Source organism: Vidua chalybeata, chromosome 1 (assembly GCF_026979565.1).
Source record: "Vidua chalybeata isolate OUT-0048 chromosome 1, bVidCha1 merged haplotype, whole genome shotgun sequence".
NCBI lineage: Eukaryota > Metazoa > Chordata > Aves > Passeriformes > Viduidae > Vidua > Vidua chalybeata.
The window spans coordinates 43,070,644-43,097,860 of record NC_071530.1 but is presented as its reverse complement, the minus strand read 5'-3'; the positions used below and the strand labels follow the sequence as shown (position 1 = coordinate 43,097,860).

General features: G+C 37.2%; 1 protein-coding gene across 4 annotated transcripts in view; it reads right to left on the bottom strand.

Moving 5' to 3' along the window:
* The window catches only part of NEK11 (NIMA related kinase 11), an 81,676-nt gene that overhangs the window by 24,667 nt on the left and 29,792 nt on the right, over positions 1 to 27,217 (bottom strand). For 3 of the 4 annotated variants that reach the window (XM_053958661.1, XM_053958670.1, XM_053958684.1), the window contains 7 exons: positions 22,837 to 22,986; positions 22,676 to 22,754; positions 22,088 to 22,173; positions 18,234 to 18,353; positions 16,530 to 16,623; positions 15,528 to 15,663; positions 379 to 503 (listed from right to left, as the gene is read on the bottom strand). In XM_053958661.1, coding sequence (XP_053814636.1) covers positions 379 to 503; positions 15,528 to 15,663; positions 16,530 to 16,623; positions 18,234 to 18,353; positions 22,088 to 22,173; positions 22,676 to 22,754; positions 22,837 to 22,986 — 790 coding nt within the window. The remainder of the gene's footprint in view (positions 1 to 378; positions 504 to 15,527; positions 15,664 to 16,529; positions 16,624 to 18,233; positions 18,354 to 22,087; positions 22,174 to 22,675; positions 22,755 to 22,836; positions 22,987 to 27,217) is intronic. The other variant, XM_053958676.1, reaches the window with a different exon arrangement.

Here is a 27,217-nt window from a genome sequence, read left to right as displayed (position 1 = left end):
GTTTGAAGTATACCTTCAGCTTTAATTTAATTTAAATCATAGCTGGCATTTGAGAGGATCCTACTCTGAGTGTTTTAGAGTCACAAGAATGGTTTCTGACCATTGCGATCTCTTCTGACCAAGGTTCTGACCATCCTGACCAAGTGATCTACCTTAAGGCATTCATGGGAGTGTTATCTTTAGTCTTGAAGGAATGCAAAAATATTTCTCATCAATATGGTATAATACACATATAATTAATTCATGCTATTGATATATACATACACTCCTAAAAAAAGAAATCAGCAATGTCAGCAGGACAAATTCTGGGAAGGAACTTCGTTTTCTCATGGAAAATGAGCATCAAGTGTATACAGGGCTCTCAAAGGTCACATATACCTGGTGATTTGTCTTAGAGACTGTCCATGACAATTCTGCATCTTCCTCTTCTTCACTGTCTTCTGAACAGGATTCAAACTCATCTTTATAATATTCTTCTGCAATTTCTGGGTCTTCGGGGATCTCTAAAGGCAATTATGAGTTTATAGCATATATAGAGAAAAAAAGAATTATCTGAAAAAAAATAAATTAACTTTATAGCACCAGAGTTATGTCAATAGCAATGCATTCTGTAATTGAAAGCAAAGGATAGGTTCTCAGATTAAAATGTTTGTCTTTAGTGATATGAAAAGCAGTGTTAAAGCTGTCTCTGGCAAAGTGCAAATCCTTATCATGTGTGAATTAATGAACCTAAGGGATCTATATTGATATTGCACTGAAATCTCTAAACTACACAATAAATCATGCTGGAAGTGACCTTATGGCATCATTAAGTCAAAGCAGGGCCAGTATTGAATTGAATCCAGCTTTTGTGAGCTGAAATTATAACTTAGTTTTGTTTTGTCTAACACACATAACTTGTGGAAAATAATATATATCAGGTACATGTTTAAAAGATACGATAAATTAAATCTATATATTTTTCCAAACTTTCTTGAAGTAAAACTATAATAAAATAATAGAAACTAATATAAAATCAAGCTATGCATACTTTGGTGTCATTCTCTCTCAATTTATTACTATCACAAGTTTTAGTAATAGCAGTGAGTGCAATATTAATACAGCCAATGAGCCTATGAAGTACAATAATTGGTATTAAAACTCAACACATTCATCACAGCTTGAAAGACACTCCAGCCACTCTGGGTGAAATCCTTTAGCATCCCAGACTCTGTACAAAAGAATTAGTGAAACAGCTTGAAGTCTGATTGCATCTCCTTCGGGGGGATATTACTACAAGAAATATTAGTCGAAGACAAAAAATATTTAATGTTCAGCTGTCATGAATCATCATTGTCATTGTCATAATTTTAGCTAATGTTAATTTCAACTACTCTCCTCAATTAAGTCTGCCCCTTTAGAGAAATAAGAACTATCTTAAATTTTACTGCATTGAAATAAATAAAGTTCAAACAATATGACATAAAAATTATTAATTGATTTTTTAATTGTTTCACATGGATAAAAATCCAAAAGGATTCAAACAGGAGAACACAATTAAAATCCATATAAAAGACATTTGGGTTTGGGCAGGAGCAATAATTCTAATCTTTAAAGTGAAAGAAACAGAACTCAGAAAAAATAGTATAGCTATCTGCAGCATTAGATGGTTAAGCTCTCCTGTTGAGATGTAAGGTCTACTATCTATTGTCTCCAAAGTAATTTCAAAAATACTTCCTTTCTTTATAAACCTGATTTAGCTCCAAAATGCTGACACATTTTCACTGAGGTTTCTGCTTTAAGATATTAATGGCAGCTGCATAAAAGGCCCATGCTCCACTGTCACAATTTCTAATCCTAATCCTTCCTGCTTCTATTTTTCACCTTAGTTTGAAAAAAACAAACAAGCCAGCAAACAAGCCATCTAATCAATACCTGAGTTTCCAGAAGAACACCCCCAACCTAAAAACATTTTCTCACAAAGAAAGCATTTGTTTAATTCCTAGAGTTCTACAAAGTGCTATTTGACAGAAAATCCAGCACATCATTAAAAAGGGAATCTTAAATATCATCCTTTCTACGTGGAAAGAGCACCACAAAATTAAGATACATCTCCTTTTCCATGTGAGGTGATAAATTTTTCTTTCTTGCAGAGAGGCTGTCATCCCAGTGATTAGGATAATTTTATTAGCTTCATCTGCATTCTGTCAATGTGCATTCAAATACATATAAAACTGCCCATTTATTATGTTGTAATGCAAACACCAGATTATGCTGGTGTTTTCTGAGTCATCTTCTCCTCCCACCTTCTGCATTTGTTTATTGCTGTACTAAAAAATGCAAGCCTCCCCTTTCCAACCAACCAAAGTATCAAAATCTGTCTTTTTACTCATAACTGTACCTCTAAAATGTCTGCTCTGACTACTGTAAACTGTATAATTTGTGAGCATCCCATGACTGTAGAAAACTGGTGATGCCCCTGAACTATGCAGAGAGGCTGGCAGTGGCTGTATTCCACTTCCATGCCAGCTTTTGCATCCTTGTTGGAATTACTCACTTCACCATTTGTGAAATTGGTTTGACAGTTGTTCATAGACAGCCAGTTAATCCAAAGCTTAGTAATACAATTTGAAATGCTAGTTCAGATGCTGGAGATGTCCCAGGGTATACAAGTTTACGGGCCCCAATACAGAAACCAATTCCAAGTGGCATTTCTGAAAGAAGACAGCATGTCCACTGCAGGGGAATTTGGCATTTACCTAACAAAAGTTCTTTAAACTTTTTGGTTTTATGACTGGCATCTTTAAAGATGGAGCCTTCAAAGCATTTACACATTTATTTAAACTGTTTCCATATAACAATTATTTGAATCTTACCAAAGTAAAGCCAGCTCCCAGTCCTCCATGTATTACAGATGCACAAGATATCTCTGGTTCTCTGCAGATTTATCTGAGTACAGAACAGCTTATTGAGCTGAGACCCAGGATCAGACAAATTTAAAGAACAGATAAGGTGGATTTGGCAGAGCAGATACCATAAATCAGCATGGCACACTGTGCCTCTGCTGGCCTAGTGAAGTCCAAGTGCAGATAGCTTGAGTGAGTTGGTATTTTCAGCTCAGGGCAGGCACTGTCAGGGGAGTTCAGGCCCCATAAGTTTCCATTTCCATGTCTGCAGTCCATCCTCTAGAATATTTGCTTCCTGAGTTTTCCCATAATTCCATGGGATTTCATATACACCTCCAATTTCCCCAAACCAGGTGACAAAAGGCTGCTTACTGCTCCCATTCCTGAATGTTACTAGTGAAGTTGCACACTTATTAATATAGCACAGAAGAAAATTCTTTGGTTTGTGCTTTCAGAGAAGTATTTTTAATAAAAATGTTGGTCTCTAGGCTGTTTGACCTCTGTTTGACCACTGCAAAGCCTAGCATGGACTCCAGTGACAGGACCTTGACCCTGTCCTTTGTTCTGATAAGCAAAATAGATATTAAGCCTATTTGTGCCTGGGAGGTACCTGGGTAAAGGAGTGGTGCTAGTGAGGGCAATGCCAAGACTATTGTACTGAAAGAGGAAACAAAACTGCTGCTGCAGAACCCAGGGGACCCTGCCTCTGTTTTGACAGCTGGAGTGGCATCCAGCTGAGCATGTCTGATACAGCATTCTTACATTCTCCATAGGGAGCACAAGGAAGGGTCTGTACAGCTGCTTCTGCCCCCTCACACCCCCACATGGCTCAGCTGGTCTCTGAAAGCACCTTGTGCTTTATCCAGCTGTGTGTATTGCACCAAGGCCAGTCACAACAGCTTTTATTTGCTTACAAAGCACTGAATTCAAAACAAACTCGGCTGTTGCTTTGGTATTGCTAGATGGTTTAGGCATAGCATTGAGACATTTGATGCTTGCTATTAGATATTCAAAAGAAAACAAGCCTTGAATAAAACCATTCCTCTTTAGATCTCTTTCTATACACTAACATGATGGTAATAGTGGAATGAAGGGTAAAAATCCATTATCTAAAAAAAAATCATAAAAGCATGGTTATTCCCCAAGAAGACAAGCTAAACAGAAAACAGAGGAATGTGATACTTGTAATATTTTGCTTAAATCCACCAAGAGCTTGTTTCAGGTAGCATAGTAACTCGGCAACAACAATTTTCTCCAGAGATGAAAATACTTTCATAAATATGTTTAATTTTCTTCTACCTCAAACTCATACTTGTCATTGTTGCATCGATGTAGTATTCCCATATTCCAGAGCATGCAGAAGACAATAAGTAAGGCCACTTTTATTAAAAGGAAAAAAAAAACAGTAAAAGAAAAAAGAAAACAGAATGGTGCAACATATATAAATTTTCACCATTTGTATTCATAGTCACACTTGACTCTTTAGGATTATTGTACTTTTTTGATCCAAAGGGTTCATTGCATCTCTGGAAAAAGGCAGATTTTCTCAGCTGCCACATTCCTACCTTAAGGAAAAAAGTTGCTACAGTTTCATGTTGTTACACGCCTCGCCCTGCACAGCATCACACAGCGGAAAGTGAGGAGCAAATCACTCAGCTGTTCTGGCACACACTGTCATGGGACATAATGGACTCCTAAGATGGTGACATGAACCAGGACACCAGAAAGTGGCGTTACCACATCCCTGCTACCACAGACTGACACAAAGAATTCAGAAAATTGAGAGACAGGACCAGGACAAAGGTCCTAGCAAGACCCCATCAGTACCACAAAGGTGCCCTTGATCCTTTCCTTTCTGTGGAAAAGCATCAGCAAACACCAGTTTGATCCCATATGAGCAGTGTTATCCTACTGGAGCAGATGCCACAGTGGCACCCAGACTGGGCACGGTGCTGGAGCACCTGGGTGCAAGAAGGGGCTGTGAGATGCAGAGTCCCTTCAGCCCTGAGAAGGGAAGGCAAAGGGGAAACCTTGCTGCTCAGAGGTTAAAAGGAAGACGGAGCCCGTCTCTTCAGAGAGGTGAATGGTGATAGGACAAGAGATAACAAACATCTGGAACATCCAGTTTGGAAATTACAGTTTGACATTATGAAAAAAAAAAAAAAAAAAAAAGAAAAGAAAAGGAGTATGATCAAATACTGGAACAGGGCTTAAAGAAGCTGCAAGAGCTCAATCAACCCTTGGAGGTGTTCTAAACTTGATCAGACACCCCTAAGTAGCCTGATCTGAAAAGAACGGCTTTGAGCAGGGGGTTGGACTAGGCTGCCAGAGGTTCCTTCCAATCTAAATTATTTTATAATGCTGTGGATATTTGATTCCTCACAAACAGTTCAGAATCACCCCAGATCTATTTGTGTGTGCACACATATTTAACACACACCCTAAACAAGCTAAGCAGAAACTTAAGAGCTGGCAAGAGGAGCTGGTGCACAGGGCTGGGCAGCTCTCTTCAGAGCTGTGCATCACTTACCACAGAGGAAGAAAACAAAAAGGGATTTCTACCTTCAAGGAAGAAAACATAAAGAGCTGAAACACGGTCAATAGGAGAGATGTTTGAAACACAGAGAAATGTTTTCCTGAGCACATCATCCTGAGTGAGAAATTCAAAGGAGATCAAGGGCTCTGTGACCCTCTGCAACTCAGGACAATACCCATATGATTAGAAAAAACAAAATAACCTCTTTTTTATAATCTAAGCTCACTCAGATTGGTTTGGGGGTTTGAGGTGTTTTTTTTTTTTTCCCTGTGCAAGACAAAACCCTTCAACTTTAAAAGTTTCAGTCAAAGAGAATCACCATCCTTTGGTCAGGTATAGATGATATATGCATTTTCAGACTCTGAAGATTCGTTATTCAGAAAGACAGTAGAAACTTTTGTCCATCTCTTCTAAACTATGCTGAAACAGACTCTCAGAGCATACATTTAAAAAATGAACTAGAGGATGTACAAGATTTTTGTGCCCATGAAAGTTCTGTACAATCCTTCTGGAGAAGCACAAAGGGACTATGAAGTTGTTAATTGAATCATCTTCTGGCATGGTCATGTGCAGCTTAGACATAAAGTAAAATGAGTTCTTCTAAATGAGAACTAGAAATATAACAAAAATTTAAACAATAATATTTTATAATTCTCCTCTTTGCATTTTAAAAAAAGTAAAAAACTTCAATTATTTTATTCAATTATTTTATGGGTGTCATTGAGTGAAGAACTACCTATTCTGAAATGGCTGGGAAAAGAGATACAGAGGGTGTAAATCAGAGTGGCCTTATGGGAATCATCTACTACTTGATGTTAGAAAGAAAGTAGCAAGTTTCAAAGCATTTATCTAAGGAAAAATTACCTTTTTTTAACCAAAATTAAATTTCCAAGAGAAATATTTTATTTGAAGGATACAGGTTTTTTTCCCTAAGCATTCCACCACCTGATATTTTATCAGTAAGTACAGAGACAAAGCATGAGAGGAAAAAAGAAGCTCTGAAAAAGAATGGTTAACAAAAATGAACTGCAAGAAGGAAGACTTTAATCACATTTATCCCTAGTTTTCTGAATAATTTGTTTTTTCTCCTGATTTCCTAGTTGTCACATATACAGAAATGGGAGCTCTGGTAGGCAGTGACAATGAAGATGAAGCCATGCTGCCTTTCGGACATGGTTTAAGGTTCAGCAAATCTAAAAATCTTCCAAATATTCAGAAATCTTTTTAGTAATGATGGGTGAATAAGGAGAAAGAACAACAGTGATTTAGTCAGTAACAGGGAGCATAGTGAGTTTTGGAAGCCATTTCATTTATGCATAAGAGTCCTTATTAGTGTAAAAGTTGCCCTATGACTTGCACTGCTTCAAGCAGGAACATACCAAGAGATGTAAGTTGAAGGAAAAGTGACCAAATGACATCAACTTAAAACTATCTTACTCCCTGAGTTATTTTAAACTTTTTTTATTGGTTAAAGTGTACTTTCCAACAAAAACTCAGATTTCCTCCTGAGTCTGGCAGATACCAACCTCCTGACACTTTCCCTTTCAATCTGACAACAGTGTTGGGAAGGAAAAAGTCCACGTTAACACAAAATCTGCCCCTTAAGAGACTCACTTCTTTCTCCCTGAGATTTGGTTCAAGAATGCAATTTTTAAGACTTAAATTGGGGGCATTTTCACAACCAGAAGTTACAGAAAGAGAAGAAAACAAATGGGAATGGCTTATATCCCAACTTGGTGTAAGTAGTTGTGCACACAAGAGTCTGGATGCAGCAAAGATGCAAAATGCATTTTATTTAGATATAAACAATAAGTTATATGTTGAACAAGTAAGAAAAACAAGCAAATTATTGCAGCAAAGCAAAAAGGTGTTGAACCCTTATACACCTAGATGAAATTCACTTGTGAAAGCACATATTTACAAGATCACAGGGGCACACTTTGCTCTGTGAAGCAGAAAATACAGCAGAGAATTCAACCAAGATCTTCACTGCTGTCACCTTCTCATTCCCTCCACCCAGCTGCCTGACAGCCACATGCAGTGAAAGCTAAACTGGTAGAATATACAAACTAATTCAGCATTTACAGCTTCTTTCAGAGCAAATTCTTCCTCACTTGGAATTGCCTCCAGCTTCTTGCATCACTGTATCATTTGTCTCAGCTCCCCAGAAATGCCCTCTAGTTTGATAAGTAAGCCATAAAACTGCAACTGGGGCTGGACTGGGAGTCCTTATAAAATGTTTTTCAACACCATCCTGTTCACTGATGCTTTGTTTGCAGCAAAAGCTTGATGCATCTTTATTTACATCAGTTTAACCTCATGTCTAATGTGCAGTGTAAAGCTATGTTGCTCTGCATGTAGGACAACTCGGAATAGAAACTAGCATCTTTCTAAGGAAGATTTAAAACACTGAAATTATCTGAAAGGATCTGCTATGAAGCCAGTATGCAGGTTTTTTTGGACATATACAATCTCAGTGCATGTGCTTCTAATTGCTTCCTAAATTCACAGACTGTTTCATAAATGTTTTCTTTTTAACATAATGCTTTGGAAGGAGTGAAGGGAATTCCTGAGCCATTTTTAAAAAGACTAGGCCAGAATAATTTTAACTTTAGTCATTGACCAAGGTGAATTTTGAAATAGACTCTCTTTATCAATGCCAAAATAAACCAGTCTAAGAAATAGATTAGGAAAAAAGTAGGAGCTATACAGCAACATAATTTTCTCTCCTCACACTGAAAGTGTTTGAGTTTTTTTACATAACTGCTGTGTAAAGACTTCATTTTTGCAAGCTTCCCTCTGTGAATCTGCAAGTGCAAGACTTCTTGTAAGAAGTAACCTATGAATTTTTGTGAAGCTATGAAAATATTTTAGTAGCTAGGCATGTTGAAGAGTAGATAGATTCAGAAAAAGTTGCCTGAGGAGCTTATGACTAGAGTTCAACTCCTGCTCTCCAAAGGCAATACTTCAAGGGAAGAACTCCTTAAACAAAAACAATGCTTTAGTCAGTGATAAAAAAGGGAAAAAAAAGCATTGATTAATTTTTCACTTTCTGGGTAAAACATGCAAACTTCATTAAATCTTGATTTTGCTGTAGTAAATCAGATTTAGTATTGCTTTAATTGAATCTGGGACAAGTTGGGCTCAGTATGAAACTGAGCAATGAAAACAAGAGACAGATGAGGAGGTCAGAGGAGCACACTACATCCTCAGATCCTGCAAGAGTCTCAGGAGTTTGTCACCCCATGTTCCAAGGACAAGTGTAGGACTGGTAACTGCAAATGCCAGTACTAAACCAGCAAGTTTCTCTCCACAAGCATCCCACGGTATCATTGCAGCAAGTCAGGGAACACGCCGTATGATCCTGGAGGTAGGGTAACCACAGGAAAGAGGAGACCAATGGTTAACCACAGCAGAACTCACAGCAATGCTGTCCTCTTAACTGAGACAAGATTTCCTGGTTACAAAGGCTAATGTAACACAAATAATGCAGAAAGATGCTTAATGCCACTTACTGTAAGTACTATTCTGCTTTATTTTGACTTGCCAGACTGAAAAACAAGACAAGACTTGATTTTCCTTAAAGCCTTTGAGCAGTGTGATCACTTGTATGGTCATCTTTAAAAGTATTAGTTACCCATGAGTATCAATAAGTACCATTTTACAGGCGCCAAAACAAAGGAGTGTGTGCATAGATGCTGGAAGATCTGCTCAGAAATATTACAGGTTTTTAACCTTCCAAGATTTACAAATCTACCTTGAAAATCCTTCAACACAGCTTGTAAAAATAACAGGCTAGAAAAAAAGCACACTATTTTATAATACGTAAACATTTCCTATTCGAGGCCCAAGTGATCTTTGCCCACTTGAATGTCAAAGCAATATGTCCATAACTTAAAATTAGCCATGGAGACATAGGAATAATGTACACAATTACTGTAACATACTTAGCTATTTTGAAACTGTAATGAAATCAGGGGTTTTCCAGGTGTAATGTATCGCAAGATATTAAGCTAAGGACTAGCTTTATAATTATAATAGCTTATAATCTTTGCAGTATACAGAAATAAAAAGCAATATAATACAGATCAGAGAGATCATATAATATGTCCCTTTATTCATAGGGCTTAAATTTGTTACTTTATTTTTCTGTACAAAGAATTCAAATACCACAAGTATTTAACTGAAGCTCTTCTCCTCTTTTAACTTGACCCCTTCCCACACAAAAACATGTTTTTTAACTGCAGTAGCTGTTTATGAAGAGCTGGAAGTCTCACAAAAATGGATGTGAACACAACGGAAGCCCCAGCTGGCAATCCAAAAATGCAGGATATAATATTTTATTAGTGCCCCTTATGTCCAGTGTTGTTTTGCTTTGGCTTTCTTTCATTCCAGGCAATGAAGTGACACAATGAGGACAAGCCCTTAAAAATACAATACATATATAATTTCTTGAATACCTTTTTAAAAAAATAAATCCTCTCCACCCTTGTTTACCATGGCTCATCAGCTGTGAGATTGATATGAATATAAAGTGGTAGTTTTGGCCACAAATGTCAGTGCACAGTTTTAAGTTTTCATGCCTGTTATAGTGTGGCTTGTTGAGTTTAACTCTCCTTATGGTTCCTGTAAAAGGTCTGGATCATTAGTAGCTTTGTATCCAGTTTATCTTTCAACTGTAAACACTGATCCAAACCAGAAGGATCAACAACGATGGTAAGGACATAGTAGAGTGGTTGCATCTGGAATTGCATGGAATTATCCAGAAGCACTTTTAGATACAGCTTATGATTTTATAGCCAATTTCAAGGCAAGTTCTACTGTAGAAATTGAGTCAAAAACCCTGAGCCTTTAGCTATTACTTTTGTATAACAGGATTATGCCTTGCTCTTCATGCTATTTTCAGCTGCAAAGACTGAGTTCCTCTACCTAGAGGATTTTCTATCAAGTAAAGTTAGAAATTTCTGGTATTCCACACTGTTTTCCCACATAGGTGGATACAATGCATGGTTTCTCTGGATTCTTTACAGTAAGTCCCCATAAGTAGTGTTTCCTAATTTATTCAATATATCTGAAACAGGCAAGTCAAAAGGAATCAAGTTGTACAAAGAATTGAGAGGAACTATGCTATAAAATCTGGCTTCATTAGAAGACATTGCAACCAAGGTGAAACTACCTGCACTCAAATAATTAATGTAATCAGTGAGAGATCTGCCATTACCTAGCCCAGTGTGTAGCAGCACACATAAAAAAGCTGAGGTGGTCTATCAGTGGAAAATCTAGGGTATAGATGACTTTCTGCATCCTAAAACATTCCAGTTCTCTGGAAAAGGGGGTATCTGCTTCTCTGGTTATTCTTTTTGAATCAGAAAAGTGATTCAAGCTCAATCAAGTACATTAGAAGATGAATTATAATGCTATATTAGGAAGCAATGCATTACTTTTGTGATGGTTCCAGTAGGTTCTTAGAAGGAGGCCACATCATTAAACATGTGATGAACCTGCCCAGCTGGAACTACCCTGTTCTAACTGGCAGAGGAAGACACTGACCATATTCATCCATAACAATCAGGCTGGGTTGTAGGTCATGGATGGTCCTATTATCTTGTTGATAATATTTTGTTTAGGTTTTATAAAATGAATGATTTTATTCCAGCTGCAGTCATTATCATTAATAGAAATGAACAGTTTAATATGCAGAGTTCTTTTTCAGAGCTTTGTTAGGTTTTTTTCTATTAGATGAACTGACCTCTGGTTGCCAGCACTACAATATAATTTGCCTCACCAGTATTTTCACAAACCCACTATTGAAAGATAAGTACATGCACTGGAAATGCAATAATCTCCAGGAAAATGTACATTGGCCTATCTGTCCTAGTCCAAATGGAGATAGCTTCTGTAAAAAATTGGTCAAGAAATGGGGGGGGGTGTGTGGGGTGTATGATGTTAAGCAATTTATTGCTAGGTGGCTTTTCTTTTTGGTGATAACAAGAGAAGATGAATAATTTACTTTGTTACTAACCTTCAGCAAGAACAGGAAATATAGGTACAAGTTTATCCTGACACATTTTGCATTGCTCATTCCTGCGTCATTTCCATGACTTGCAAAATATGCTTTACAACATTCAGAGATAATTAATCAATAAAATGAACTGGAGAAATTAAGCAGAAAACAAAACATCCAAATCAAAATATAAAGGGAATTCAGTTATTAATCATTAGCTATTCTTAATGCTAATCATTAGCTATTCCATTTTATGCTGCCTGTTGAAAACAAAAGAAGTGTACAGATCTATATATGTTCAACACATAAATATTTGAATTTGATAGTGACAGTGGCTCAGTGCTTCTGTGTACTATCTCTATACAAATTTTATTTCAGCTCTTTTGTCTCTTGCTTGTACTTGGAGAAAGTGAAGATGGAAGAGACACAAAGATATCTATAGTAACCCAAAACTGTTCCTACTAGTACAATATATTCTTAACTGCGCTGTCTGCCATAGAGTTAAATTATTTGTATGATGACAATTCCATAAACTCCTGGACACATAAGGCAGACATATCAACATTTTTCAACTAATATTAAACACAACTATAAAATATCTTTCCAAAAATAGCTCATTAGCAAAATATAATTTTTGTTTTCAATTAACCAATCTAAAAACGTAATGCAGATTAAAATTACTACATAAAAGACTTGCAAATGAGCAAAAATATTTTAAATTTTCTCCTATTTACAAAGGTTTAGCATTCTAAGGAACACGTTAGTGGTCTAACTAGCTGAAACAATACAGTAAGAACACTTGCTGTTCCAATGATACAATCAACACGCTTCAGTTACTTACTTAATATGGCTAACAGTAATCACAGAAGTAATTTTTTTCTAGCTCTTTCTTAACCCCTCCATGTCTTTTTACATATAAGGAGAATATTTGTTTACTTTAGATAGTATGATTAAAAATGCAAAACTGTTCAGAAACTTATTATAACAACTTCAGAGAAATAGAAATTTAAAGCCCATTTTAAAATCTTCACTATTGCAAGTAATGTTACCCTGCCCACCTCTCTGAAAATCTGCAGTGTGAAGAAAGTAATAGCCAAACCAAAAGAATCCTTTGTTCTAGTATGCATGCCAGCTGGAGAGACCAAGTCTCAGAACCAGGATAATATAAGAACAAACACTAGATGACCCTGAGAAGTGGAATAATGGAAAATGAGGAAACTCAAAGAACAGAGTTGTGAGTCAAGACTTAGGACATTAAAACCAAAATAATCTATTATAAATTCTGAGGTAAGAGCTAGGAAGTATCTTAAGGGAAGAATTAGAATGGAAGGTCCAGGTATGCTAAAGGTGACCAGTGATAAAGCACATGAACAATATAGAAGTTTATAGAGGTTTATACACAGGAGGAGAGAAGTACTTAAGCTGCTAGGCAATAAGGCAATGCATCTTAAAAATGCTAAAGAAACAGTATTTACATTGCCTGAAACATTTCTATTTAGGAATACGAATCTGATTATTTCTTATAAGATTCTCAAGAACTTGTACCAGCTGTAAAAAGTCTTGAGGAAGCTTTTCTGTAGTTCAATGAGTTCATCTCCACATCAAAACCACAGGGTCCACTCACATCTTTCATATTCCAGAAAACAAATGTGCTTGAAGACTAACAAATTGGTCAGCTATAGGTGATTTCAAAGAACTTTTTCAAATGTTTCTCAAGTGCACAAGGCTAAGAGTTAGAATAAAAAAATGTTCAGAATATCATTGCTGATTACCTAAAACAAATTCGGAAAGAAGTTTAAACTTCCCAGGGAAGTCTATAGCAGGGAAGTCTATAGCTTTTGCCATTGCTAAATTTTGTCCACTGTGAAGTCCAAAGCCCCAGACTGCCATAGTAGGTTTTGTTTATCTAACTAAACTGCTTTGTTTTTTCCCAACTTTCAGTTAAGTGTAACTACCACTACTACATCTGACTCAAGATGCCACAGTATTCAAAACTGCTTACTAAAGCTAAACTTTAAGCTTTGTATTTGACACCTTCCACAATGACATACAATTGGGATTCATAATGGTTTAGATAATTTTCACTGAAAGAGGAGTGCAAGGTGTTTTGATCTCTACTCCTTTCCTTAATCCTTTAAATGCTTGGTCTTTCAATACTCCAAACCCTGCTCTTCTCTCCAGCTCATGTTGCAAACTTTAGAAGGACTGCAGGCTATGAGCCACAGATACTCTGACCTTTCCTGCACACCTGCTGGGTCTGCAGTACTATCCCTACCTGTTCCTCACTAGGTTTTCTTGAGAGGACTTTTTTAGGTCTGCCATGATAATTTAAAATTTGCACCTGCCTTTTCTCTCCTTTCCAAACAGTTCTAAGTGATTAGTTGTAACTAGGGAGCCTGTTAGTCTGGTTTTCACAGGCTAACTTCTTCTGCTAATGTAATAAGGGTCAGCAAGATTAATTAACATGCAAGACAACTTGCTAAAACCATTTTATAACTTTGCTTCTAGTTTTTCTCTTTTATTCTTGTATAGCCATTGATCAAGAACTAAATTCTGCTGGAAAATCAATAGCTGGAACAGTTTCTACATTTTCAAATGCAAAGGTGCAATTAATAACTTAATAATTAGACATGTAGGATATGCATGATTGCACTGAAATGCTTAAAGAAGAGCATGAATACTGAATAGAGTAAGAACAAGCTTTGACATCAGCTTCACGAATAACAAGGTATTCACAAAGCAAAGAAAAGAAACCATGTAATTTCTCTTGCTTATCCATAACTCCCTTTTGTCATGAACCCACCACTCCTCCATCAGAGACTCTGGCACAAGCAATTAAGCATACATTCAGTTTTGTACAATGGACTGACCCAGCTTTTGCATCACAGATACAAATGCATCTCATTCCTGTCATTATAGTTTAACAACTTTATGACCTCTAGAGGCAAAAAAAAATATGTTTCTTTCCTTCCAAGCATGTTGTTCTGTTTCTATTTAGGAGTCTGTATGCTTCTCCCAGCCCATCTCTCACCCACGTTTACTGCTTTCTCTCAGTCCTCCCTTTGCACGTTGCCCCACCCTCCCCCCAGGATGTATTTCTAGAAGCTGGGTTCTCTCCTACACAGGTCATCTCTCCTCATGCTGTGAAACAGCAAGCCAACCATATAGACACAAATGAGGGTACATTGAAAGAAAAAAATAGCCATTTGCTATTAAAAACCCCCAAAACACCTCCACCACAAGCAAACTGATTCTGATGCCATTAATTTAATGACCTATGCTTTCACAGATGCACATAAACCAACACTAAAAGGCAGTGCTATTAGGGAAAAGTAGTCTTCCTTCTTTAAAGTATATTGATGCATATTTGCAAGATTTTAATCTGATTAAAAATCTTTCACCATAATAGTGCTCACACAATGATTTTTAAATATTTGAGAATAAGTCACTACTCCAGAACATTGTAGACAAAAACATATAAATGTAATTTAAAAAATATTCTCCTCATTAAACACAAGATTTCCACAATCTGACCCTTTTCAAAAACCTTGACTATTTTTTGTCTATAACAGAAAAATACATGTTGTATAGTACTTCTTTAGACAATAGCTAAGTATTTGTGGACAATATAGATAAGCAGAGTTTAAAGAGTTTCCATCTGCTCCTCTCGTTGTTAAAGATAAAGAAAAGGGCATCAAAGTGTACCAGAGGTGCAAACAGTTTGAATTCTTGTATTCCCTTTTTCACTGGGGAGATAAGTCAGGAAATGCTTTTCTAATGCCAATCATTTCATACGTGGAAAGTTTAAGCTATTTCCTTCCAATTCAGCATCTCCTTTGGAGAAAGTACATTCACCTCTATCTCTGCCCACAGGTCACTCAAATGTTGGGAACACAGACCTCCTGCCATGTAACCTTGCTATGCATCTGCTGCACACACATTCACCCAGATTAATTTCCTTCTCTCTTCACTGTTTTTTGACAACTTTACAAATCTGACCACTTTTTAAACTGCAGCTTCCCTACTGCATATGAACTACAAGGGAAGAGGCTTTCTTTCTTGACAGGAATTTTCATTTTAACATCGGATTTTGAATTCTTACCATGGTGTGTAAGTTCAGACATGCTGAGTTCACTTGTCCCATTCCCTCTTGGTTCATCCTGTCCTGTGGACACATAGCTGCCCATAGTGGCTGGCTGAGAATGAACGAGGTGTTTTGAAGTCTGCTCATCAGATTCCTTAGTCAAATGATGAAACAGCATAGAGAAACAGGAACAGAGCTTTCAGCAGGATCACAACACAATGGTTGCCCTGATCTACAACAATTCCTGGGAGTTGTATTAGGCAAATACTAAAATAAAATCCTAACATTTTTGTAAATGATCAGTAGTGACTCAGCCGTAAGAAGAAGCAGGTTTAATATATTTTTTTCTCTAGACACAATGGAAAATGGAAACCAGAGGACATGGAAAAGATAAGATAGAATACAAAGCACACACAAAAAAAAAAATTCCTGTGATGCATTCACCAACTATTTCCAAACTGACCCTTTTCTTTCTACAATAGGATGTGGTGCTAGAATTGAAGTGGCTCATTTTTGTTGCAGATAGCTTAAAAGCAAAGGACAACATATTCTGGGAGTTATTCCAAGGCTTCATTCTTACTAGAAAGCCAATTGAAGCATTAATATGCTTAACCAAATGAAAAGAAACCTCAGCCACAACAAATTAAAATGTTTAAAGGATTACCATTCTAAACATCTTGAAAATAAATGTATTTTCAACTCTGGTGTCATATAGTCAGTAAAAACATTTCAGAGAGCAGATTTAGCTTTAAGGGCAAATTAAGAAAAGCTAACTTAAAAAAAATAAAACTGTGCAAAGAATGGAGAGCTTGTTGAATCATATGTGAATAACTGAATGTACTTTGCCTCATCACGGATCAACAGGTTCAGCTAAGCAGTTCAGATTTTGATGCACTTTCCAGTTATTAGTCTCAGAACAGGCCTGTGACTCTAGTGCTAAAGAAACTATGTGGGAAACAGAAAAGTGCTATACACTGGGTGCACATAAATGAGACCTCCAAAACAACAGCCCAGACTTACACGTAGGACATTGACATTCAGCTGCTGAAAATTATGGGACCTGAATTCTTGCATTCTTTTGATATTTTCTTGGTATTTTTCTTCTGCCAGCTTCCTGTAAATACAGAACACTTGTATTTAGAATGTGATATCAGGGCATGCGTAAAGGGATCTTCTAAAAGCAGATGTGGAAAAACAAATTCCGTACTGAGATTTTCATGTTGCCAAATATTCATGGCATCCACTCAGATTTTAATGAACGCAAAAAGAGATTTCAGACCTTTTTTCCAAACCCTATTATATTTTACTTTCACAACTTTCATAACGTAATTAAGAAATAGTAAATTATTAGTACCAGTCTTTTCTACTTCTTCCAAGATTTTAAATACATTGGGCTTTATTCCACCACGTAGTGCAGGGACCTTTCAGCTGTAGACAGGCATGCAACATCTGCGTGCTATGAACTCTTCCTCTGGGGGACAGTTGGTAACTGTGGGTTTCTGTGTGGAACCACTTAAGACAGGTGCTACAATAAGCAGTCTTCCCAGCTTCCATTAATATATTACCTTCCCAGCCATCTCTAGATTTGCACTGCTGGAAGCAGATCTCCAGTCTGAGAAGGTATTATTTTTGCATTGTTTCCAATATTTTCAGCCAGAGTCAGTTGACAATGATCTAGAGCTCCATGTTGATCCATTTTAAAGATTCATGACTGAGAACAAGGTCTGAATATTAATGTTGCCTTCATATTACAAAACAAATATATTTCATTTTGGTTTTGGGGGAAACAAAAAATGTGAGAATCTCATCAGAAAACATCAAAATGTGAGAAAGCAACGAAAATGAAAAACAAACCAGAACAATCTTGCAATTAGTATTATTTCCTGATCTCCATTCATTTTTAAAAAGTGAAAGAGACAGACTTCCTATTTACAAATTTCATATTAGTACAAGAATTGGCTTACCATGTTACCAAAAGCACCATGCAGAAGAGATGTTAAATTTAATACTTTTTATACAGTGGTTTCAGTTCAAGGAAAGGGTTTTTTTAAAATGAGAATCAATTTATGTATGCCAGTCAGACACAGGTGCTCTTCGGACATATTTTCCAAAAGGACATAGGTCTTAGTTCTTTGCTTCAAATGTGTCATCACAGCAGTATATTCTGGTTTTTATTAAAAAACCCCAAACAAAGCCTTTCAGTTGTTTCTCATATTCCATCAGAAACTGTACTTAGTCTCTTCCAAAACATTTTATTATGCCTCACTTAATGAAAAAACCCATCAATCATAAAGACTTTACAACATGTCCATTATCCCTGTTTGATCCTTTGACAAGACTATCCATCCTCTGAGCTATTAACTGCTGTTGGAAAACCTCTGAGGCCAAAACAATTGACAAAAACTGAATTGTAACTAAATGTCTGACTCCTCACACCGTGCAATTCTTAATATCAACAGTCATTAAAAAGAGTCTCCTATTGTAACACATTTGAAAATCTCTCCCACTTATTTAACCAGAACCATGGTACTCAAAGCACCAGTTTTGGGCTAATGTTATAATTTTTTCCCTACATAAATAACCAGTGTGATTTATTGTGACCCAAAATCCTCATTGAATTTGAGTAGCTGAAGACCCATACTATTTTGATTTCTACCTTGACAATTCTAACTCTCCCATCAGACTGTTGGGTGGGGAAAAATGCATGGTTTGGGCACAACTTACTTCAATTTCTTTGCTTTCTCGTCTGCAGCATTTAACTTCCTCAGTCGCATTCGTTCCCGTGGTGTCATTTTCTGAACTTCAGAAAGGTCCTGCAGAGTTTGCAAATGAACTTTCTTCTGCCTGAAATTGAATGCAAGCAAACCCATCTTCACATAAAAATGCAAATATTCAGTATTTTGACTGGATATTGAAACACAGTGACATTTCAAATGGGATAATTAGAAAGTCTCTGGAACTATAGCAGACTAAATAGACTTTAGTTTGGAAAGCAAATACCTCTTTAAATTGAAATATTTAAACTTGGATTTGTGAAGAAGGTGATTCATTTCAGGTGAGGATGGAAAAAGGCAGTTTCATCTCCTCAAAAGAATAAATATTGAAGCACAGTGAAATATTTACCCTGCCCGGCTTCATTATTGGACATATTCCAAGTACAAAGGCAGTCATTAAATGAGAGCTTCTACATTTTACATTGATTGTTACAAGCTGTCTGGAATAAATGAGAATATTTATGTGTCCTTAATGACAGATATAATTATAATGTTATCCTCTTGAATTTCTGGTCCTAATCAATAATAAGAGTTCACAGGTAAAATGGTCTCCATAGACCATCTCTGAAAGCTGAGCATGAATTATTGACTTATGTATTTCAGTTGTATTTATCAACCTAGGGGAGCAAAATAAGTCCTTTACCAGAAAAAGGATAGTAATCTCAGATTTTTATCTCACATCCTACAGTAATTAAAACAAAAATTAAACCCTAGTTTGAAATGCCTTGGTAGTCTCCTTTCCCTTACACAATATTTATACCATATCTATTGTACCATGTATTTATCATACCAAGTATCCATTTCAAATTACTGTTTATGTCCTTATGAGATAAATTCACTTCTGATAATCTAAGAGGCCAGGTTTGTAACCATACAAATTGTAACACTCTTTCTGGACTATCATTTGGAAATCAGGATTTTAATAAATGAGCAGAGAGAATTCATTGTGTTTTTCAAATAGTGCAAAGATATGAATATTAGTGTGAAATATGAAAGATTAAGGACAAAGACAAGAAGAGTTCAATTATTCATAAGAATGGAACTAACTCTTCAAATATGAATAATGTAGACATATTTCTTGTCTCCTGCAAAAAACTCTAATTTAAATTAAAATAATCTCATGGGGAAAAAAGCAATTTTTCATTCAAGTTGAAACTGAACTTGTACAGCCTTATATTTACTTAAATATTTAAAGTTTATGACTTGAATGGGAATAGATTAAAATAAGCCATCAGAGGCCTTCACTAGAAGAAACTAGACTCAACCTTTTTGCTTTGCATGGCAAAAAGAATTCCTGGTGAGAAAAAAGTAAACATAAATATAAAGTAGTAATGGTTGAGAACACCATAGCAAGCAACTGTTTGTACACTCGCTGGGACTAGAGTAGTGCTGCAAGACAGCAAATGTGGGGAATTCACCATGTTTATTTTTTTTCTCCTCCCCTTTTCTGCTCTCTGTCATTTTTCAGGTATTTGTAGTTCATTTTGCTTACCTCTTTAGATCTGGGAATGCAGGAATTATTTGGCATTTTGCTTACCAGTGACAATACAGGCAGTCAATGTTCTCATAAGTACAATGAGAGTCATTATAAAATTAGGACTTCTTGCATATTCCAAACACTTGGACAAAAATAATCACACTGTAGCACAAGTGAGGATAAGTTACAGTAAAGCTTCTCCGAGGATTTTTTTCTCTAATTGATGCCCTAAATTTTGAAACCTCAAGACAAATTGACATTCATTACTCCACGATTTATAGGAACTCTGGACCTCTGCACAGAAGCAGATCTTCTTTTTCCTTCTAACAATAGTATAAGAGCATCATGTTTGTAGTTAGAACTACTTGCTCTTCCTCTTAGAGACTACAAACTTGATTTTGAAAAAGTATACTTACAGATGCTGGGATACACATAAATGTCCTTCCCACATGCTAGCTCTGTCAAAAAATGATGTCCATTTGGAAGGTGATGAGACAAAAAAATGCAAGCTAATGACAATGGATCAGATATAGAATAGAGTATATATTTTACAAAAAATACAAAGCGGTTTTATCAGTCTCCTCTAGAAGCATGAGGATATTCGAAGTCTGGCTATATTTCTGCAACAATACTGCTTCCCCAAAGCAAATACAATAGTTTTGGTGCATATAGATAATCTGAAGTCTTGTGCCCACAAGATAAAGGCAAGAATTAAAAGTTTCTTGAAGATTTTCATAATCTTTGTTTCAACAAGCATTAAATACTGAATATAATTCAGACAGAGTTGGCATAATATCTGGGAAACATTTCAGTGCCCCAAAACTATTTATAGTATATCTCTAAGGAGCATCTCTGTAGTTAACTATATTTAATTTGAAAAGGAAGGAATCCTCTCACAGTTAATTGAGTTAACTTGAATATATATATTTATTGTTTCATTTTACATGAAGGCTTGCAAAGTTCAGTGAACTATTTATACCAAAGGTACCTATTCATACCAAAATGAAAAACTTTGGCCTCACAAAAAGACAGAGACTCATCTGTCAACAACAGACATTAAGAAAAGAAATGACAAGTAGAAACTCGAAACACAATTTGTAGAGATGAGAGCCTACAGACACATTGACAGTAGTTAAACTGTGTGAAATGGTGTATAAAATGTTTTGCTATAGTGAATTCAACTGTCTGTACTCTGCTTTCTTCCTACCACTAATAGCAAACTACACTTTGTTTGGAAAAGCTGAAGGTGATCGCCTCTCCTGAAGGGAGGCTTGCAAGCTGCAGAATTGGCAGCATCTGAAAAGGGATCACAGCTGCAAAACTGCAGGTCCTGTACAAGAGCAGAGGTCAAAAAAAAAAACAAAGGTGAAAGTCCCTTTGCCTCAAAGGCACTGCCAGTTCTCAATTGTTTTAATCTTTATTGCTGTTACCTAATAATTCAAAACAAATATCAGAGAGCTGTTAAAATCTTGACAATTATTTAAAGGAAACAAGAAACGGGGATGTTTATTGCTTCCTTACAGGATCACAGACTTCTGGTTTAGATCTTGCTAGCTCCCAACAGAACAAAACCTGTACATAAAACTCAGGGATGGGGAGCAAAGGGGCGGGCAAGTTGCCCATGAAACTGCAGAGCTAATTTACACAGGCAAAATGAAAAGGTCCATGCTGGAATTTGCCTTAAACATTACACCATTGTAATTTAATGCAATTAATTAATTCAATACATATTCAATGCCTAAGGGAGAGATCATGTAGTAAGACACTACTGATGTAAGAGCCAAAAAACATCACTACTCTTGATTTCTCACTGAAGTTACAAGATAAAGATAACAGTATCCTACAGAGGCATTAGCTTAGTATTAGTTTAAGTGTGTATGCTTTTAGTCTGGTGTCATTTAGGAAACACAGCTTTTACATTCAATTTTTAGTAGGTACAGAAATAGTAGCACTATAAATGATAATGACCTAACGAAAATGACAGCTTAAACCTCCAAAATTTGAGAAAAAATGTCAATATTTACATACCAATTGGTACTAAATTAACATCAACATATACTGCACATGCATGTGCAATTTACACAGTCACATAATAAAAATATTTCATCTGCAAATCTTTTTTTACTACTTTTTTTACTTACTTTTTTCTACTACTTTTTTTACTTACTTATGCATCTCCCTCATGGGAGCACTTGCTCTTTTGTATTTCTGGGGAATAGGTTTGTCTAAACATAAAGTACTGTGAGATTGCACAAGTGTTAATGACATTTTTTGGCAACACTCTAATTTCATATACTACTGCCCATAAAGCTGTTAAAAATACTTACACAGCACCAAAAATGGGAGCAGTTTCTTTCTGACAGTTAAGTGCCTTGTCTTTCACAGTCATGTTTGTGAACTTGTACTGTATTTTCTGCAAGGAAATGAAATAGAAGGAGCATCAAGACTTGATGTAAAGTTATCCAGAATCTTCACCACCACCACCCAATACAATCCTAATATAAAAACTGACCAAGCAGTTTCCTTCCCCACCTTCTCAGAAAGCCAAATAATACAGGCACTGAAACCTGGGCAAAAAAGAGCAAAGGGCATTGGTTTTCATTAAAACTATGACTAACCAGAACAGTTCAGAGATATATGTACCCAGGCCCAAGTGACCTACATTTTTTATGCATAAATGTCTGGGTTTTTTATTGCTCATAACATTTAAGATGGGATACATTCAGCATATCAAGTGATGAGGGCTTCATTCCCCAGTCATATTTGTACTACAGCTCTGAAAGTCCCCCGGATTAATGCTCCCATCAACAGCTATCAAATTATTTTTTTTCACCATGTTTTCCCTGCCTCCATTTTGCTTTTGCAAAAAACATACTCAAATGGCAAGTGTACAGCTACTGCTTTTTCTTCCATACCTTTAGTTGTTCATCAATATAAGGGGATTTTAGGATCTCGGCTGCTGCTGGTCTCAATGAAGGATTCTTACATAACATGCTAAAACATTAAAAAACAGAAGTAGTAATTAAGCAATTGTCCAAACTTACTGAAAAACCTGCTAAACAAGAAAATAACATACCTGCATAGTACAGCATTCAGTTTGCTTGGATATCTATCAGGAAGAGAAGGTGTTTCACCTTCCACAATTTTTAACACAACAGACAAAAAATTCTGTCCAGTAAATGCATGGTTCATACAGCACATCTCGTACAAAATGCATCCCAGAGACCTTGAAGAATAAACGAGTAGGAACACTATTATTCACCAGTCCGAATGGCCATCACAAAAGCTCACCGAGTAGAACATTTTAAAATAAACACTCTCATAATAATTTTATATAATGACTGTTCATAACGGTTTGCACTTCAGCTGAATTCTGTTTGAAGAACTTTTTTTTTTTTTTTTTTTAAATAAGGGAGTTGAGTTTTGTAGGCCTTGGAGGATGCTCAGCTCTTTCTCCAGTCAGGGGTGCTGACGTGATCAATGATTGACTTGATCAAGGTGATAGAAAATTCTGGTGAGAGCCAGATACACGCTGAGGCTCATCTAAGCAACCAGCTTAAATATCTTTGTATTTGACTTCTTAAATTTTATAATTTAATCTGTGATTCCAGAAGAAGTAAGAAAATAAAGCATAATGTTAAGAAATATGTATGGGTGAATGGCTGTCAGGAAAGCAGTACAAAAATCTTTGGAAGCAAATAATGAATAAAGTTTGAATTATTCATTTTGGTTAAAGAAGAGGAGTTGTTTTGGTCCATCTGGCAATAAAAGAACAACAGCAAATAATTTTAAAGCTGAAGCCCAGGCTCTACATTCAGTGCAAATAGGGAAGAAGAGAGAGAATGGGGGGGGGACTCCACTCACTGCTACTTTTCAAGCAAGTATGTGAAAACCATTAGCAGAGCATTTTTGCTAAGAACCAAGTAAAGAACAACTACTGAGGTAAATAAATGGTTGCCTAAGTTTTTTAAAGATTTAACTGTCAAACAGCTTTCAAAATCAGTAAACAGTAAGACACAGATGATAATCAGTATTTACAATGTATGTTCAGACTCTGAAACAAGATAATTACCACACGAGAAAATACTTAAGCAAAAAGAACAACAAAAAACCCTATGCACGCAGCATCTGAAAGCATCAAATAAAAATGGAAATCAGCCAGAGAGAAAAAAAAAAAGGAAGGAAAATCCCAATCTGACAGACAGTACTATTACTTCTTTTTGCAGAATCAATATGTTTTGGAAGCTGCTTGATTCTGACAGCTAGAAATTGTTTAATGAGCCATTAGGAACACAGGATTTGACACATCAGGGAAGCTGATTTATTCATCTAGTTTAGTACTCTGACTACACCTGAGGTGGAGAAAGATGAAAAGAATGCCCAGGGCATTCTGCTGCAGCCAGGGCTGTGAACGGGCTATCCAGGGAAAATCCTATCTGTCCCATGAAAGAAAAAAACAGGGGGAAAACTAAAGAAAAATGAAGGAAAAAGAATAAAGTTTCTTTCTGCAGGATTGAAATCTTTGAAATTAAATAAATATCTCCTAAGCTGAGAAATGCTGCCCTGGGTTCCTGAACAAGGCTATTTCTTCCCAAGAGAGCTGCTGAGCTGCAAACACCCAAAGAAATAACAGGCAAGCTTTTGGCTCAAAACTGCCTTTCAGTTGTGTTTCTACATTTCTGCTCTAAGCACCTTGTGAGGATCAGGAGGAAATTGCTTCCCAATTCCCATAAGTAATCCGCACATGATCCAAACATATAATTTAATTACTTTTATAATCTTAGCCTGTGTAAGTGCCAATGTTATAAAATTCTAAAATGGTCATTAAACCAGCCAGCCAGCACATTTGCTTTGGCAACTCCCTATAATCATGAATAGATTTGACAAAGTTCCCAAAGAGCACATAATTTCAGCAAAATTGTGGCATTACAAGTTCATGTTGAAGCTACTTATGCTCAATTACATCAAAAAATGGAGCATCTGGACAGGCTTCAGAGTGCTCTCCCCAGTCTCAACTGACAGACTTCTAACTCCTCCCTCTTAGGAGAAACCACCCTGAGGTTTTTTTGAGGTTTACGTTGCTTACATAAATATTGTCATCCTTTTAACATCTTCTGATCTTTGGTAAAAAATGTTACAATTCTTCAAAGGTTTTAAGATCCAAGTTAGCTTTAAATTCAACTTCAAAAGTCAGATAATGTAAATGCATATACCTTTAAGGCTTATATCTCTTAGTCTGATCATATCAGAAGGTCTTAAGAATTCATTGGCTTCAGAATCTGTGAGGAATATATCTCTGAATTTAATTTCCTCAATACTCACTCATCAGCCCGTAAATAAGAACTCCCTGCTGCTGTCTTCCTCAGCCTTCACATTGCTTCATATTTTGATTGTTAAAATTAAAGATAATGACAAAGTGGGGGGAAAGTATAGACAAGCAAGCACAATAAAACAAAAGCCTCAAGATCTGTGGTGTGGGCAGCCCAATTTACCCAAACACAACAGACAAATCATCTGTCAAAATCTGACAGTACTTGATGGAAGACAAAGCACAATGGATTTACATGTGATTGCGACATCGCTTTGTCTCTGCCATAGCACCGGAGGCGCGGCAATGTCGGCCGAGCCCCAACAACACCAGCGTCACCACAGGGCGTGTGAGGGCAGGAAGGGACACCAGGCCAGCGGCACAGCAGCGCCTCGGGGTCACGCTGGGCTGGGCTACCAGTGAGCCCCAGTGGCACACACACACATCAGGGACTGACCCCTGAGCCAGCCTGGCCTCCTGGGCTCTCTCTGTGTCAGCTCAGCTGCCGACACCGCTCTGACTCTGCTCCGTCTGCCAGATCTGCGCTGGGAAGCACCCATGGACAGAGGGGGTGGTGAGCTGCCAAACTAAGATCAGATCCATGAAGAAGCTTCCTGTCTGGAAAGGAAGAAACCCCAGACTGTGTTATCTCCAAAAGTTTCCTCTCATGGCCTGGCCAGTCCAGTCGCAGGGTTGCTGGGGAAAATATGTGAGCCAACTTTAATTTGCCTTATCTGAATTTAGATTTGACATAAAGTCTGGAATAACAAGGAACTCCAGCCCGGACATTTCAACTGAAGAAAAACATAAATGCTGCCACTTCCCTGAGACCAACTGCAGAACTTCCATGGGGGGAAAAACTGTACAACATGAAGCTTTTCCCTATCTATTTACCTTGGGCTATAAAGGACAATACTTCTTCTACCAGCTGCTGCACTGTGAATATTCAAGCCAGTTTTGAAAAGCCAGTTGCAGAATGTTTCAGTGAACCTGAAAGGCACAGTGTCTCTTCAGAGCACACCAGTAATGCAGCAGAAATTAAGGTCTTTCCCATGAACTGAACAGTGAGAGGATCACGATAACAAGGTGAGATAGTACTAATTGTCTTTTCCAGAAGATATTTTACATTATCTTACGTTTAACATGTGGACACTTCTAAGTCTGACTTTTTGTGTGTAAATTTTTGAGTCCTGCTGGAGATCAGAGAGACAAGTCTGAAGAGAGAATGTCACTTCACCTACATCTAAAAGACTTGGGCAACTCTTTGAAATTCCTCAGGGGTCAACAAACAGTGCTGTTTAACATCTCTGTCAGCAACATGGACAGAGGGACTGAGTGTATCTTCAGCAAGTTTGCTGACAAGCTGTGTGGTATGGTTGACATGCTGGAAGGAAGGGCTATCACCCAGAGGGACCTTGGCAGACTTGAGAGGTGGGCTTGTGCCAACCTTATGGAGTACAAGGCAAATTGCAAGGTCCTGCACTTAGGTCACAAATAGAGACTGGGCAGAGAATGGAAAGGCAAGCCTGAGGAGAAGGACATGGGGGATGTTGCTTGATGAAGAGCTCAACATGACTTGGCAATGTGTGCTGAGAGCCCAGAAAGCCAACCACCTCCTGGGCTGCATCAGAAGCAAGGTCACCAGCAGGCTGAGGAAGGAGATTCTTCCCTCTACTCTACTATTCTGAGACCTCACATGGAGTACTGTGTCCAGCTCTGGGCCCTCAAGATGAGAAGAATGCAGACCTGTTGAGGCAAGTCCAGAGGAGGTACACAAAGATGATCTGAGAGTTGGAACACCCCTTCCACAGATTCAGGCTGAGAGAGTTGGGGTTGTTCAGCCTGGAGAAGAGAAGGTTCCAGAGGGACCTTTGAGCAACTTGCAGCACATAAAGTGACAGAGAGCCAGAGAGAGACTTTTTACAAAGGTGTGTGATCACAGGACAAGGGGTAACAACTTCAAACTGAGAGAGAGTTCAAGGCCAGGCTGGATGGGGCTTTGAGCAGCCTCATCTAGTGGAAGGTGTCCCTGCCCACAGCAGGGGAATTGGAATGAAATGATCTTTAAGGGCCCTTCCAACCCAAAGCATCCTATGAGTCTTTGATCCTTCATGAGCAACTGAACCTCCTGCACAGTGGCCCAGGGACT